Here is a 16,103-nt window from a genome sequence, read left to right on the forward strand (position 1 = left end):
CGTGTGAGCAGCGCGATGTGACCTTGTTGGTCTCTGTAGCAATGTTTGCATACTTTGCCTGCTGACGAGGTGAGCCCCAGCCTTTGCAGTGGTACCGGCACAGGCTGCAGGAGTGTGGTGAACAGCGAGGGTAAGAGGTTCCAGCTGGGCTTTTCGGAGGAGCCGAGTGCTGGGCGCAGCGTGAAGTTGTGCTCTTGCTGAAAGCCAGCCCCGGTGCTGGGGTGCAGCTCTTGCACATCTGGCTCAAGAGTGCTAAAAAGAAGTCCCTCTGATCTCCCATGCCATAAATCTTGTTCCAGAGGTGGGAGAAGCTGTTACGCCGTTAGCAGGGTGGAAGGGTGAAAGCTTTTCCCATCACCGGGACATTCCTGAAAGCTTTCTCTGGGTAGATTCTCTTCGTGTCTATGTGCCGTGTGTCAACAGGGCAGTCCTTTGGCAGTCACCCCATCCATTGGCTTCCCCTCCTCTCCCTGACCACTTTCTGTCACAGCGCTCCATCCTTTAGGATCTCCATCCTCTCCCAAACAGGCTTGAAAACAGCAAAAGGGGCAGTTTGTCTGAATAACAAAGTTCTCGGACTGACAGATCCACGGGCACGCAGTGAAACTGCACAACTGTCCTTTGGAAAAACAAGCAGGAACAAAGGGCTGAGGCTGCGTTTTTGCTTGTGGCAGCTTTCAGGTTGACTATCCAGCGCGCTTCTTGGCTTGTCTCAGGTTTTTGAGGTTCAGCAAACACCGTTAGGGATGTTAGGTGTTTGGGTGCTGCCGCTGTGTGCTGTGCGTGTTCCCTGAGTGTCTCGGGGCTCACTGCCAGCACCCCTAGCAGCCGGTTTGGTGCCTGCGGTGCAGCCGACGAGCACGAGCCTCTCTGCGGTCCTCTGCAAAAGCGAGCTCTACCATTTGCAAACCTGACCTGCGTTAGACGAGCTTTTGCAATACTGCAGGGTTTGTGCCATTCAAAACCATATAATAATAAAACCCCGACCTCCAGTTACCTGATTGGCATTTTTATTAATAATTTTTCATGGCTGCAAACGTACAGCCTCTCCCTTGTTCCCACAAGCGTGGGTGGGAGAGGGTTTGCGTGCCGGGTGCGGAGGTGGGCGCGCGGTGGCAGGCTGGCTCGGGCTGCTTGGCTGCAGCACAGCTCAGCTTCCAGGGCTAAGGAGGAGCCAAGCCAGTGGCAGCATTCTCCAGCATCGTTTTCTGCCATTCACAGCAATTTTTATTTATATGTTTGCTTTTTCACATGCAGATGGCCGGCATCAGTGGCTCAGCCTGTGGTTTGCATCCCAGAGCCAAGCAAGTCCTCTTGCCCTGGCTCAGCCTGCAGGCGTGCTGGCTTGCCCACGTCTACCTGGGCTGCTGCTATCTCTGCGAAGTGGGCAGCTCATTCCACGAGCTTCCAGCAGCAGCTTGCTGGCTGTTTGCATCATAAACTAGTGTTTAAAGTGTGGTTATGGTCAGAAAAGAGCCAGAGAGCAACTGCAAAAATTACATCCTACTTATTTTTTTTTTGTTTATTATTTTCTTTTAAATATTTATCCCTTGTCAATAGCTGTCCGTATCGAATTTGCTCCGTTTACGAGTTGCAGTGAGATTCCTCGCTCTCCAGGCGAGCGTGGCAGCTGGAAACTGCTTCCACTCCATGCTTTGCATGGCAGGAGCAAAGCACCAGGAAGCACTGCCGAGGCACACAGACATGCAGCACCGCTGCCTCGAGCCATGCAGGCATCCAAGGCGTGCGCAGGACCCTGCTCGGACCAACGCTTGCCCCACCATGCCTGGACTCCCTTTATGTGGGCTGGGTGAACTGGGAGGATGTTGTCTGCGTGTGGACTCCCCTTCCAACAAGTGTGGGTTCGGGCAGCCCTGGAGAGGGCTGCGAGCGAGGCGGTAGGGCCCCAGAAGAAGACTTCAACCCACGTAGAGCTGGCGGCAGAGGTTTGCCCATCGGGTTTCCAGCGAGAAGTGGCTTTTCCCTAGGAGGAAAAGCCACCGGCAGGCTGGTGACCATCCCGCAGCGGGGATGGCTCGGACCGAGAGGGCTCTGCTGTGGGAGCTCTGGCGCGGAGCGATGGAGACTTGGCCTCCGCTCCACCGTCAATGGATTTTATTGTCCTGCGGGGTTTTGCTCCGGCACTTAATTCAGCAGCTCCATTCATTTTGATCGGTACGTACATATATACCTTGGCACCTGGCTGCCAGCACAGGCCAAACGGTGTTAGGCGGCCCCGGCCAAAAAGCACAGGGCGAGGTAGGGAGGTTGCTGAAAAATTCCTGCCCTGCTCGGGTGAAGTTCCTAGAATCTGCGGGGAGGTACGGGGCGAGCGCTGGCACCCGCGCGGCCTCGCCGCCTTGGCCAAGGGCTTGAGAAACTTCTCAGCTTGACTTCGAGCCGCTCCGTAAAAATTCGGGACAAACGTTGGAGGTAAACTGCTAAATCAGGTCTGCAATCCCTTCCTCCGGAGTCAGATTCCACTCCTGGGCCGCGTCCCCGGGACATCTGGAGAGGGGAGGGGGGGACGTGAGAGGTCGAAATCTGCTTGGCCCCCCTGCCGGCGTGAGACCTCCTTGGGTGAGGGCAGGGCCGGGGGGGGGGCACAGCACCAGTCCCTGGATGAAATGTAGCTGAGGTCTGGCTGCCACGCACACAGGGCAGGTTTTGTGCGCCGAGCTGGGGGCGCGCCTCCCTCCCTCCTCGCAGAGGTGAGACATCCAGTTGCTGAAGCTGGAAAAAGCCCCGGCCCGGCTCCCGAAATCCTCCCTTCTCTTTTCCCCCCTCCGCATGGCGTGTCGCTCTTTGGAAGGATTTGTGCGGAGAAAAGACCTCGCCTGACCCGGCCCTGCTCCGCGCGGGCTCTGGCAGGACCGCGGGGCTGCCTTTTGTCACCCCTTGGGACCAGCGTGGCCCGAAAAAGCTGCTGTAAAGAAACGAGTTTGGCATTCGGTGCTAATCGGGGCAAAAACAGGGCTGGAGACGCCGCTTCTGGGGAAACCTAGCCCGTGGTGCAGGATGGGTGTGATGGCTCTGGTTGTGGAGCAGCGCAGGGCACTGGGACAGCCAAGCTGAGCACCCGGCTGTCAGCTCGCCCTCGGGTGGGTGCCCGAGCCCCCAGAGCCACCCCGGGGTGGGTGGGCAGCAGGGTCAGGCCCTGCCCCTCCGCTGCCTGCGGCTCCCCGGGGCTGCACCCTGCTTGCAAACACCTTTGTGCCTGTTATTTTTGGGGTTCGGTTTGGAGGAGACCTGGGGAGATCGTGGGAGTAAAGCAACTCCTTCGGGGGCTCGAAGCCGCTTTGATTAAGGGTGTTCAGAAATCCCAGAAATCCTTATTTTCCTCCTCTTGGGAAACTGGAACTTTTTGGCGCCGTTGCTCCGCGCGCGTAACAATGCGATGAAATTTCGAAGGACCTGCCAGCCAGCTTCAGGACAGGAAAAAAAAAAGAGTTCCAGATATTGCATTGCTCTGTGGGGAAAGAGCAGATGGGCAAAGCATTTTTTGCAGGTTTCTGCCTGGGACTGTGAAGAGAAAGTGGTTAGTGATTGTAGGTCTGCAAAAAATTAAATCAGTCATATTTCCTAGTCTGCCTGAAACTCTGAAGTCACAAATTAATTTTACTTTGGCGTGGGTCGAGTTGTTGGCCTCCTGGGGCCCCCTTTGGCCAGGCTACTGATGGGGACAGTAACCAAATATGACAGGGCTGCATGTTGCATTGCCATTTTCTTTACAGAGCCCCGCTTCCTCAACATTAGGTAGGATTTATGATTTCTTCTTTGATATGACAGCCAATAAGGAAAGGTATCTTTAGCCCAACTTAAAAAAAGAAAAAAAAATATATATATGTATATATATTTTTTTTAATATCTTTTTTTTTCTTTTTTTTTTTTTTTTAAGTGAAAAAGTTCCACTTTTTATAGTGTTTTTGCCCTAAATTTCATGTTGAGGGTGGGACGGACCATGGTCCAGGGGAGGAACAGGCCAAGAAGGGGAGCGAGGATTTTTCTAGCAGAGCTCCACCTTGCTGACCCTGCTCTCTGTGCCTTCAGTGCTAAAGGCGGATTCCTCCCTGATGAACGAAGAGCAGAAGGGTGCCCCCCGAACAGCCGAGGTCCCATTTCCCAAGGGGCTCCCGGTCTGGGTGGCTTTGGTGGCTTGAAATGTCAGCTTGTGGCTCCCACTGCAAAGTGATGGGGTTTTGGAGCAGCCTCAGGTTCCTGCAGCCTTGTCGCCCTGGGGTTTGGGCTGTTGGATCACAGAGTCCCTGTCTGCAGACGGCTGCTCCCGTCTGAGCTTTTCTCCAACCCCGAACAACGTTTACATCCGTATTTTTGGAAGCAGGTGGGCCAAAACACCCAGCGAAGGCTGATTCTCACAGCGCCCGCTCAGCAGCCTGACCATCAGGAGAGAGCAACAGAAATCTCCTGTTCTCACAGCTTTCCTGGCCCAACTTCCCACTTAGACAAAAGTTCCGTGGGAAAATAATATATATATGAATGGTTATACACGCGCACACATTGCCTTTGAGGTGTCCCCACGTGCCGGGTCCCAGGGCTTTATGTCAAGGACCCTGCGGGAAGGCAAAGTCCCCTGCCAGTGCCACCCCAGGAGGCACCTCTGGCACTGCTGGAGACCTTGACGTCCCTCGGCCAAACACTGATAAAAAGCGATCGCACGAAGTGTGGGAAAGTCGGCTGGGCCGGCTGAGCCCTCCTGCTCCCCGGGCACCGCTGCCGCCCGCAGCTTTGCTCCCGTGTTTGATTTGAGCGGTGAAAGTCCACGGGAGGAATGAGAGGAATCCCGCCGGGCCACGCGCGGGGCAGGCAGGGGCTGGTGCCTGTTTTGGGAGTCACTTCTTTAACAGATCTGATTTTTACCACCTCCCCGAGGGCTGTAGAGGTGGTTGTTGGAAAACGGAAGCTCCCCTCATTAGATGCTACCGAAAAAGATCTTTATTTCTAAGTCTGAGGTGTGTTCCTGGCCCGGAGTGCTCTGAACCATCTCGTTTGCCCATCTCATAATAAACATCTTTAGCCGTGAATCGCAAGAGTGGCTGACAGATGCAAAGTCCAGGTGCAAAGCATCTGATTTTGGGGCTACATGTTTTTAAATCAAAGTCCTTCCAGTGCCCGTATCTGCCTGTGGTTAATGGATTACAGCTGCAAATTGGCTCGGCCAGCGCCTGACCCGCAGTGCCCCGGCCAGGCTCCAGGACTGAACCGAACAGGGCCGAGAACTATCGACAGGCTGGGAAAGCCCCGGCTCTGAGGATATTTGCCTTAAAATTTCAGCCCCTGGAACCGTGTGAATCCTGACTTTTCCTACCTGAAAGCTGAATTTCATCAGAGCCGCTTTCCTGAGTGACCCTGAACGATGCGATAGCCAGGCAACCTTTGCATTTATTATTTCTGTTTAACGAGTGATTGAATCAAGAGGAGAGTGTTCTGCGAAGGCTGGGGACACCTCTTGCTTGTAGCACGTGGTGTGCGTGGTCTTCGTGCTGGAGGTGGTGGCGTTGCCTGTTTTTTTGCATCTGCACCCCATGATGTGCTCGAGGCGATGCTAAATGTGTTACACCACTGGGGACCGCGGCCGGCAGTGGGTACAAGGCAAAACTCCTTCCCAAAACACACGTTGCAGTGACTGTCACGTATTTTGAAGGCATTATCCCCAGCAGCCAGCCTTTTGGGGTCGGGCTTTGTTGCTGCAGAACCGGCTCACGAGGACCAGCATGTGGTGGTGCGTGGAGGGCAGCTCTTGGCTGCCCGCGCCCGCTCTCCTCCTGCCCGTTTTGCCCCGCTCTGCTGTTTTCTCAGGCTCTGCTGGGAGGGGTGGATTAAGGGCCGGGGTGTGTTTGGTTTGGAGGGTGTTACCGTTCATGGAAGTGTATTAGAATGGGATATTTGGAGATGCCGAAGTGAGGGCAAGTCCTCTAAAAGTTGGCTGGGGGCCTGTGTTCCTAAGTCACTTCGCTCCTGGAAAAATCCCATGTTCAGTGTTGGTAGGGCCGCTTTGGGATCAGGTTGCTCTTGGCAGTTGACTTCCATTTACTGATATCCATCCGAGATGTCGCTTTAAATACCACCCGCTGCCGCTTTGCCTGGTTCTCTGAACGAGTCTGCAGCACAGCTGGGTGCAACTGAGAAATCCAAAATAAAGGAATTACATTGTTAAGAAAAAATACTTCCCAGTAGACAGCTCCTGATGTGCTTTTGGGCATTCCCCTTTGGCTCGGGCTTTGCTGCAGCCGCTGTGCGATGGCCGCGTTCGGGGAGCTGGGCAGGGTGCTGCGTGGGGCGCTGGGCACAGCTCGGCTGTCCCACGTCCCTGCTGCATCGTCTCTGTGTAGCAAGGCTTTGCGGAGGATGGGTTAGGGAAGGATCCAGCTTGAGGTCCTCCGTGGGATTTAGCAGGGTGAAAACTCGAGGTTTTTTCCTCCTGATTTTACCGAAGGCCTTCCGAGATGGGTGTCTCAGCTTTCCAGCAGACCAAAGTAAGGCCGAGTGGGCACGGACTCCGCAGCCGCTTGCTCTTCCCCAGCAGCTGCTTTCGGTCCAGCTGCTCCTGCCCGGCTGATAAAAAGGACGAGCATCCCCAAAACCTGGGGCATGGGGGCGCCTGGCACGGGCCAGCCCCGGGTGAAGGCAAAATGCTCTAGTACATCCACCTTGGGACGAGATACGGGCCCTGGGCTGGGGGTCGCAGGCGGCAGGAGCGGCGTTGCCTGGCCCTGCCTGCCCCTTGCCTTGGCCTCCGCTTGGGGAGCGCTCGGGCTCCTCTTCGCCAGGCTCTGCCTGCTCCTTTTGTAACTGTGCTCGCACGGAAATCTTCAAAGGCTCGCTCCTATCAATTTTCCCCACCATATGTTCTCATTAAGAAATTTATTGTGCACTTTATCTTAGGATTATTTGCCATCAATTAATAAAACATGTTGCAAGCTTCAAATGAACATTCTCCCCTGCCCGCTTCCCTTTAACGAGGGAAAGGAAAGAGAAATAGGGAAAAAAATCACCATGACAGATGGTGTTTTTTAACCTTTCTTTTGCCCAATCTGGGGAAAAAAGAATTCTTAGAATATTGACATGGGTTTTTAATTATGACTTACATCACTCAAAGGCCTGATCCGAAGCTCGGTGAGCCCAGCACACAGACTGCCAGCCCCGAACGTGTTCACAGCGGAATGGATATGGATGCTGACACAGGGGCACGTGCCAGAGCAGGGACTGAGGGCTGCGGTGGGATGCTGTCAGCTCAAAAACTGCTCCCGATTGCATTTATTGTCAGCCAAAATGTCGTGTCGTCCTGGGCAGTGGATGTCTGGTCTTGTCGGTGACGGTAGGATGTGATGGTGGCTGAAGAAGGTGGGATTTTTTTATTTTTTTTCTAAGAGTTCCCGAAGGAGGAGTGCTTCCCCGCCATGCCCCTTCACATGGGGATTATAATCCCCAAATTAGCGGAGGTGACCTGGAGGGAGCCCACTGCCCCCCTTTGTGAGCCCCTCCATCCCCGTTCCCGCTGGCTGAGGTGGGATCGTGCCTTCCCCTCCTGCTGTTTGCATTTCTGGGCTGGCTGACAGCCGCTTCCCAGGGCTGCTGTTAGGGAGCCGGGGCGGGAGGAAAAGCAAACACCAGGTCCAATATCAGCAGCGCCCGCGGATGCTGCTGGGACAGCCTGTACCCTGCCCGGCACTGCCTTTGTGTCTGTGCCTACCGGGGAAAATAAACACAAAAATAATGCACACAGACGGGTTTCTTATATAAATAAATGTCTGGGGAGCGACCTGGCTGCGGGTAACCTGCTGGGAAAGCCCTGCTCCGATGGGAATTATGGAGTTAAACAGCGCCGCCTCACCTGGATGTGCCCGGGCTTTGATTTATCCTCCTGATTGGATGTTTGCCTGGCCTGATCAGAGACTTTGGGCAGCACCTCGTGTTGACACTTGGTGTTCAGCTCTAGGTAAAGTTTAAACAGGACTTATCATGGCTCTGACACCTCGGGAAGGCTTCCCTGCTTTAATAGCCTGCTTCGTGCCATCTCTTGCGTAGGTTTGTACGGCGCTGCTGTTCTAGGCATGAAAAAAGAAAAAGGTAGGCTTGCAGAACACGCTCATGGAATAGCTTACTCAAATCCTCTTCTAATTTTAAAATAACCCCGTTGCCCTTGACTCACGTGGCCGTTTCCCTGCTCGCTCAGGCTGGGGCAGCTCTGTGCTGGGAGCTGATCCGCTCAAGACCAGGATCCACCCCACCCACCCCACTGCTCAAGTCTCAAACACAAGGAGCAGCAGAGAGGAGAGCTGAAAGTGGAGTTTGCCCCCACTGTTCCAGCAAGTCTGCCTGTCTGATGCCCTGCCACAGGCTCTGGCTCTGGCAGAGCTGCTCCTCTGGCCCTTTTTCCCAGCAGCAGAAGCCGTACGGCATTTATCGATCAGGTAGGCTTGTCCTTGAGTGGCACCGAGAGTCGCACGCTCAGCTACCCGCTCCCAGCTCGTGCGAAATAACATTGAACTAATTTAATTTTATCCCCCCTCCTTCTTTTTTTTTATGAGTATCAATTAAGAAAAAAAGCAGCAGCACATAATTACGGCACCTTGAAGTGTAGCGTTACTGGGCCAAAGGCTGAAATGAGGTTACGATATGACAGCCGTTTATCTCGGATCTGATAGGTGTGTTATTCATTGTATTAAAAGTTTGCCAAGAGAGGCTTCACTGAAAATTAACCCGTGTTATCACAGTGAGTAATATCCTGGTTTTATCATGTGGAATAAATAAATAACACAGACTTTATGCTTTTGCTTAATGAGGTTACGCTGGGTGCAGCGCGAGGAAGCAGCGTTCAGGCTGATGCACGAACAGTGATTGTGGTGAGCTGAAACTGGAACAGAAAGTGCCCCCAATTTTCTTGCATAACAGCAGAGCTTATATTACTATTAATTACATTATGCAACTGGGATAGGATGGAAGTTGGCTCTGTCTAGCAACAGACCCGGGTGAAAAACTCGTTGCAAACATCTCTGTGATTTCTGAGGAAAATTCCACACCCGCGCTGCTCCTGGCGCTGCCTGGTGGGGTCGGGCAGTCGCCCGGCGTTGTGCCCCCTGCCCGCACAGCGCTTTGGGCTCTGCCTTTCCCACTTGCTCCCTTTTGGGCTCTTCCCTCCTCAGTCCCCACCTCCGTGCTCTGCACCGTGAGATGGAAAAACTGGGACTCGTGAAGTGATGTGGATTACTGGGAGCACTGAGGGGGGAAAAAGGAAGAAACTGTGGCAGCCGAGGTCTGTCGGTCACAGCACGTTTCTGGCTCTCCTGAGCACATGCGATGGGCCAGAAACGCTGGGCCACGGACGGGCACTTTCCCCAGGGGGCTGGCAGGGGTGCTGTAGGTGAGCAGTTAAGCCCTCAGGACGATGCTGGTGGCACTTCTGGCTGCCCTGGAGCAGACGCCCCGAGCCACGGCACCGCTGCGGGTAGGGCTGTGCTGGCAGGGATGGCTTTGGCAATCAACGGGCCTGATCCGGGGAACGCCGTTAGGGTTTCCTTTCTGCCGCAGGGAGATGAACAGCCCGATTCTGGACTTCATTACTGAGAGCCTGAAATTGTTTCACGTGAACAAAAGGATCGGCCAGGACGTTAATCTCCTGCACCTGTTTAGCTTTGTTCCAAGCCCGCTCTGCCCGCCTTGCGTCACCATGCTTGACGGCACGGGTAAGGAGAAGCCAGCAGCAACGAGGGAATTAACCGTGCTCTTACCCAGCTGAGCACCACGCCGGGTGGCTTTGGGCTCCCGAGCTGGCCCAGGGGAGCCTGGATGCTTCCCGTGCACACTGAGCCCACGGCCCCATCCTGCTCCAGAGGAGGGGGCCGGGCTGGCTGTGTCCCCAGGGAGCCTCGGCCCATCGCAGGGGGTGGCCTGTCCCAGCCCCAGCTGCACCCAAGTTTCCCTTCCAAAGAGGGACTTTTTCCTCCCTCTCCAAAATAATTACACTTGGAGAGCTTAAAAAAAAAACCAAACCAACTGCTTGTCCCTTTGTGCCAGGGGATGTTAATAATCCCAGGACTACTCTCATCCTCTGGGCTATCAGCAGCTGTAATACCTCCAGAAATTGCTCAGGTAGCTTTAATTATGCTCGTGCCTTTTCTTTCAGCCCTTGTTATCTCCCGAGTTCCTCCGGGCTGGGAGCAGGGGCACGGCACTGCAGTCGCTTCTCTAAAGCGCCTTTGTTTTCCCTGTGCAGGTATTAAGTCGATGGCACAGCAGTCCCCGGGCGCACTGGGTTCACTTTCCTGCCCCTGCCAAACGCAGACCTTGGGCATGGAGCGAGCCCAGTGCAGGCAGCCCAAGCCTTGGACCCGCAGGAATGTGCGTGGACAGAGCCAGATTGTTCCTGCACGAGAAGAAGGGAAGAGAGGGAGAAGGAGAGAAAGGGAAAAGCAGAGGGGGGAGAGGAGGAAGAGTTGGAGGAAAGAGAAGAAAAAAAAAACAACCCTGTCTGTGCATGGAGGAGTATCTCTGCAGATATTTGCAGGACGGTGTGGTTAAGAGAACATGCTGCTTAGAAAAGTAATAAAGAATCCTCCCTCCCATGCTTGCCTGTAAGAGTACGGTCTGTGCAGTAAGCCTTGACGTATTCACATACACAGGAGCAATGAAATTGCTGTTGCTGGAGTGTCCCAGGGAGTCACACTGCACTGGGTATCAGGGAACTGTGCTGAGCACTGAAGTGAACAGGAATCAATTGGAGGTGTAGGGGAAAAAAAACGATCTCCCTTGGGTCTATCATTGGTGGATGCTGGGGAAAGTGTCTTGTTGGCTTTATTAAAAAAAAAAAAGAGAGAGAAAGAAACAGATGTAAAGGGCGTCTCTGACACCATATCTGCTAAAATATCACATGCAGCACTAAGCTGAGAAATCGTCTGTCATCACACTCCCGTGCTTAAAATCTACTCAAGCCATAAGCTCTTCAGGGCAGGAATCTGTTATCTGTTTGGTGCTGCTTCCTGAGCGCACTGCATCCTGATTATGGAGCGTCTCACATGGAGGAGAAATTGTAACGGGAGCAATGGAGATGTCCTCCCGGAGCAGCAGCGCAGCTTTCGCTTGTGTCGGTGCAAGCGAGAGCAGGGTGGGCGACCGCGCCGGGGCGCAGCCCTTGGCAGTGTATTTCCCCCCCCGCACAGCAGTGGTCTTCCCTCACCTGATACTTTGCGGTCACACAGCGTTTAATTCTCGCAAGGCTCAGTAAAGTTGAAACGACGTTTTCTGTTTTACAGGGAGGCACAACGCTACTGGGTCCGAGGAGTCGTGCGACTTGTACAAAGCCCTCCGGAAGGTGAGAGAGACCCTGGCCGTGGAGGGGAGAAAACCCACCAGATTCAACTGCAGTCCCCGTTTTTCCCCCTTTATAACTAGACAGATGAGGAACGGGCACAAACCCTGGAGGTAACCGGCCGAGACCCTGCTGCCCTTTAATCGGCCTCGTTCCGCCCCTGCAGCACCGTGGGCTGAAGCAGGTTGGTCCCTGTCTGGGGTGGGCGCAGGGTGGACCCGAGGACTCGTGCTGGTTTGTGGTCATTCTCCGTTGGCAGATAACTCCAATCTATACTGTATTTATCTCTTTTTTCCACCAGAGAACAGGCGAATTACGTGTTTGGGCAGTGCTGTGAGGGGGCTGAGGGAGTTGCTGCGTTGTGGGCTGGGTGGCGAGGGGGGACCTGACCGGCAGCAGCCCGGGGCTGTCATAAAAGAAACTGAAACGGGAGTGTTAATGCTTTAGCCAAATTATGGAAAAATAGCCTAATTGTTAGAAAATAAATGGTTAAAGTAGCCTGTCTGGGAGCATCTGGGAGCGTGCTGCAGCACTTGGGAGGCTCGGGGACAAGCACAAGGCTGGAAGGGTGCTTGGGAGCACCGTGGGGGTGTGCGGGGGGTGCAGAACCACAGGGTGACTGCAGCCGGGGAGCACCCTGCTGGCCTCCCATCCAAAAACACAGCCAACTGCTCCGGGTTGCTCAGGGCACGTCCAGTCGAGGTCTGAACGTCTCCAAGGACGGAGGTCCCACAACCTCTCCAGGTCCCCGTTGCGGTGTTTGACCACCCCGATGGCGACAAGAATTATTCCTAATGTCTTGTGTCCCCACGTGTGACCACCACCTCTTGTCCTGTCCCCTCCAAGAGCAGCCTGCCCCTATCTTCTCCGTACCCTCAGATGAGGCGGTTGAAGGCAGCAATAAGATTTGACCCCTTCCTTTCTCAGGCTGATCAAACCCCGTCCTCTCGGCTTGTCCTCAGCTCTCCACCAGCTTGGTGGCTTCTGGTGGGCTCAAGCCAGAGCATCCACGTCTTCTTCTGAGGGGGGAAGACTGGTGGTGGTACTGTAGATGTGGTCTTGTACGTGGTGAACGTGCCTGGGTGAGCTCCCCTTAGCTTCATGGCACTGGCCCTTTCAGAGATAAAATGATGTGCTGGCAACGGCAGCCCCTGGGTGTAGGTGCATCCGTGATGCTTGACAGCATTGAATTAATGCTGTCAAGGGTTTGGTTCTGGTGCCCCGGTCTTGTCCCACTCCTGGTGCCTTCAGGACGTGTCTTCAGCCAGCGTGGTCCTCTGCTGACACGAGTCAGATCAACGCCACTGCAGCCATAAGCGCCCAGAACAACAATCTGCTGGGAATTATGAATAAATGCAAATAGTGTTTGTTTGATTTACTTTCCAGGCCTGGCCAGGAAACCTTCAAGTAGCAGCACTTTCCCTTCTAAGCAGGTAAGTGCTTTTTTAAAACATACACGGGAATGTCTGTGCTCCTCTGTTTATGGCTATAAATCTTCCTGTGCCTGAGCTCCTAAATAGTGATTCACGTGGTAACTCCGTGGCATTCACAAATGTGAGCGGCTGATGGATGGAGCAGCCTCGGCACATCCTGGGCTGCCTGTTCCCAATGGGAATGGGGAGAGAAATGTGGGGAGCAGAGGAGAAGGGGGCCGGAGGGGACCCGGCCAAGCGGGAGCTGCTGGGGGGGCTGAGGTCCCAGTGGGGCCAGTGGGGCTGCGTCCATGCTGCTGTGCACGGGAGCGGGGATCTTGGTTCAGGGGGACTTGTTCCAGGTGGGGAATGCGGTCTGAAAGGGAACATAAGGACCTTATGAGAAAAAATGGTGAATGATCAGATCAGCTGAGATTTTTGGCTTAAATATTTTGGTTTTAAATTTTATAATAAAAAAGTGTTGTTTTTTTTTTTTTGTTTGTTTTTTTTTTTTAATATTCAGATTCACATTTTCAACATTTTTCCGCGAAAGGCAGAAACTTTTTCGGGAGGGGGAATGTGTAATCTAACCTCCAGTTTTCTGTCCCAAACCAGTTTTGACCAGCCATGCCAACAATGTAATCACCAGTTTTTTTTCCCCTCCTTAGCAAACAGCAGGCCAAGTGTCATTTAAAGAAGAAGAAGAAAAAAAAAAATCACCAATAAAAAAAAAAAAAGAGCAGCCTTTTGCCGTAGATGGCCGGTGTATTTTTCCTTTGGAAGTTGGCCACCCCAAGCACACACAGGGCTCTGTGTGAGCCTCCCTCGCCCTCCAAGAAACAGCAGAAGAGAAAAACTCGCTGTGCCTTGGATGGCTTCCTTACGGGGGGAGGTGGGCTGCCGGGGAGGGGGCCGAGCGCGAGGAGACGGCTTGAAGCGAGTTCCTTTTTCTATTTTATTTAGATTAGGTTCTGCTCAGCGGGGTGATTTCTTAATTAGAGCAGCCCGGTCTCGCAGGCCTGTCGCTCCAGACCCCTGCTCTGCCTTCTTAAGTTTCACGAGGGAAGTTGTCGTGCCTTATTTCCTGAGCTCTAATATTCGAGCAGTGTGCGGTGATTTCAATGGGAGGAAAGGACATGTAATTTAATCATCTTTATTAGATTTTGGGTGAGGGAGGGGGCAAAGCAGTGGGAACCATGTCCTCTGCTTGTCTCTTGACTTTCTCTTCTGCTTCCAGTGGTCAGGGATGAGATTTCAAGGGCGAGGAGAGGAAGCAGGAAAGCAAAGGCCCTGAAAGTAGAGATCCATGCACTGAAGGGCTTTTTGTCCTCGGTTTAGGAGTTCTGCAAGCAGCAGCTGTTATCTGTGTCTCAGGCAAAGCCGTGCCCCTGCACGGCTTCATTAAGGGTTTATTAATGACTGCCTGTGATTAAAAATTTGTATTTTGAATCCCAGTGATTCCAGGAATGGGAATGCTGCCCATCCAACACGTGTTGCTGGAGCGGGGTGAGAGGCTGATGGAGCCAGTTTGGGCAGAGCAAGCAGGGAAGCCAAATGCAGAAGTCTGCAAATTTCACAGGTTTTCAGGAGCCTGCCGAGGGACGGCAATGTGCTCCGGGATCAGCGCCGCCTCCCAGGCACGGCTGCTGCTCAGACCCCAGCCACGAGGAGATGAGAGCGCTGAGAGCATCCCCCTCCAGGCCCAAAGGGGGAAGGCTTAGGAGATGTAGAGAGGAATTGGGGAATTTTTTGGAAGTGGAGCTGCCTGTGAGGCAGTGGCTCAGCCGCACGTAGGCACCGCTCTGCAAACCTTTGCTCCGCGTAAATCGATGCGATGCCGACGGAGCTGGGATGTTCTGCCTTCGAGATTTGAGCCTCCTGTGTTGTGTGCAGTCAGCTGTGACTTTGTGGCTTTAAAGATATTAAGCAGCGCTCAGTGGGGCACGTCTACATTTAATTCAAATGAAATCAGACTGGATTTTTTAATAAATCCATTTTATGGCTAGAACAATAGAGAAAGAAGCAAATATTTGTTACCTGGAGACACCGTATTCTCTCCCTCTCACCACATGGGCTTGAGTTATTATTTTTCTAGCTGGCCCTGTGAAAGGCTCCTGTGGAGGATGGGAGAGGTTTATAACCCAGTAATAGGCTTCTCACCTCAAAGTGGTTCCAGTCGCTCTCAGCTGGGTTTGGGTGTGATGGTTTCCATTATGCGCCTTCAGCAAACGACTGCGGGGTGCTGTGGGGCAAACGGGGCGATGCTGAGCCTTGGGGGAGCTGAAGCGCAGGTTGCTGCTCACGTCCTCCTGGTACGGGTGATGGTTGAGAAAAACATCTCCTGCCTTGCCTGAGTTCGGCAGTTACTTTAAATAAATGCTCTGTTTTTATTTTATTTTATTTTTTTTTCCTGGGGGATCACTTTGCACTCGAAGAAGTAACTGCATGACTGCAGCTGTGACCATATGGGGATGAGATGTTTGAAGTGTTGCATTTAATGGCTTGCTTAATGGCTTGCCTGAGAACCGAAACGCTGTGCCAGGGCCAGCTCGCAGGCTTCAGCAGCTGTTTTTGGGCGCTTGCTGCAGCCCCCCACGCCCAGCTCTGCAGCTCAGCTGCGTCCGTGTGCGGCAGCGCTGCGTTGGAGGTGCCTTGCTCGCCTGTCCTGCTGCCCAGGGGAGGAAAAAAAGTTAGCTGGGGTGTTTCCTCTCCCAGCACAGCGGTGCGAGTCAGCAAACCGCCCGAGTGTCACCTGTGGCACGGGGGGACCGCAGCTCCGGGGAGCCGGCACCGCGAGCCAAGGCAGCGCCGGGAGCCGGCTCCGCAGCGAGCAGCAGCAGACGAGGGAGGTTGTGGTGGTGATGTGCCGGGAGAGAACCCTGCCAGGTTCGGGGAGAGCAGCCGGGGCCGTGGGGAAAGCCTTGTGTAAACGCCGAGCGGGAGGTGCTTGTCCCCAGGACGCATCCACGGAGCCTCGCAGAACAGGGATGCTTTCGTACAAGGTGTTGCCTGAAAAGCCCACGACGCCGTTCCTGGGCAGATGGGCTGTGAAAGTGGCTGCAGGTGCCAGGGAAAACTTCTGCGAGTATGTGCTACCTGCGTGTCTGTGTCACGGAGGGACCGAAAAAACCCAGCGCTGCTGGCAAAACAAATCGCTTCAGTTATGAGCGGTGTTTTGAGGGGAAGCTGCAGCAGCTTGGAGCTTGGTTTCTGGAAAGCAGCTTGCCTTACGAGAGACGGAGCAAGAAATTGCAAATTAAAACCAGAAAGCCCCTTTTCCCTCCATCTCTTGATGTCTTGATTCGAGGCATGCATAATTGCAATCATTATTTTTGAGGGCAGCCCCCTGCGCCCCCCAGGGTCTA

The 16,103-nt window shown here is 53.7% G+C and overlaps 1 protein-coding gene across 1 annotated transcript in view; it reads left to right on the forward strand.

Moving 5' to 3' along the window:
• Positions 1–8,870: 8,870 nt before the first annotated feature.
• The window catches only part of LOC308180055 (uncharacterized protein), a 37,658-nt gene continuing 30,425 nt past the window's right edge, over positions 8,871–16,103 (forward strand). The window contains exons 1-5 of the mRNA XM_080561101.1: positions 8,871–9,382; positions 9,531–9,704; positions 11,271–11,329; positions 11,410–11,439; positions 12,713–12,759. Of these exons, the coding sequence (XP_080417227.1) occupies positions 9,319–9,382; positions 9,531–9,704; positions 11,271–11,329; positions 11,410–11,439; positions 12,713–12,759 (374 nt within the window). The 5' untranslated portion in view covers positions 8,871–9,318. The remainder of the gene's footprint in view (positions 9,383–9,530; positions 9,705–11,270; positions 11,330–11,409; positions 11,440–12,712; positions 12,760–16,103) is intronic.

Source organism: Anser brachyrhynchus (assembly GCF_964034855.1).
Source record: "Anser brachyrhynchus genome assembly, chromosome: 18".
Lineage (NCBI taxonomy): Eukaryota > Metazoa > Chordata > Aves > Anseriformes > Anatidae > Anser > Anser brachyrhynchus.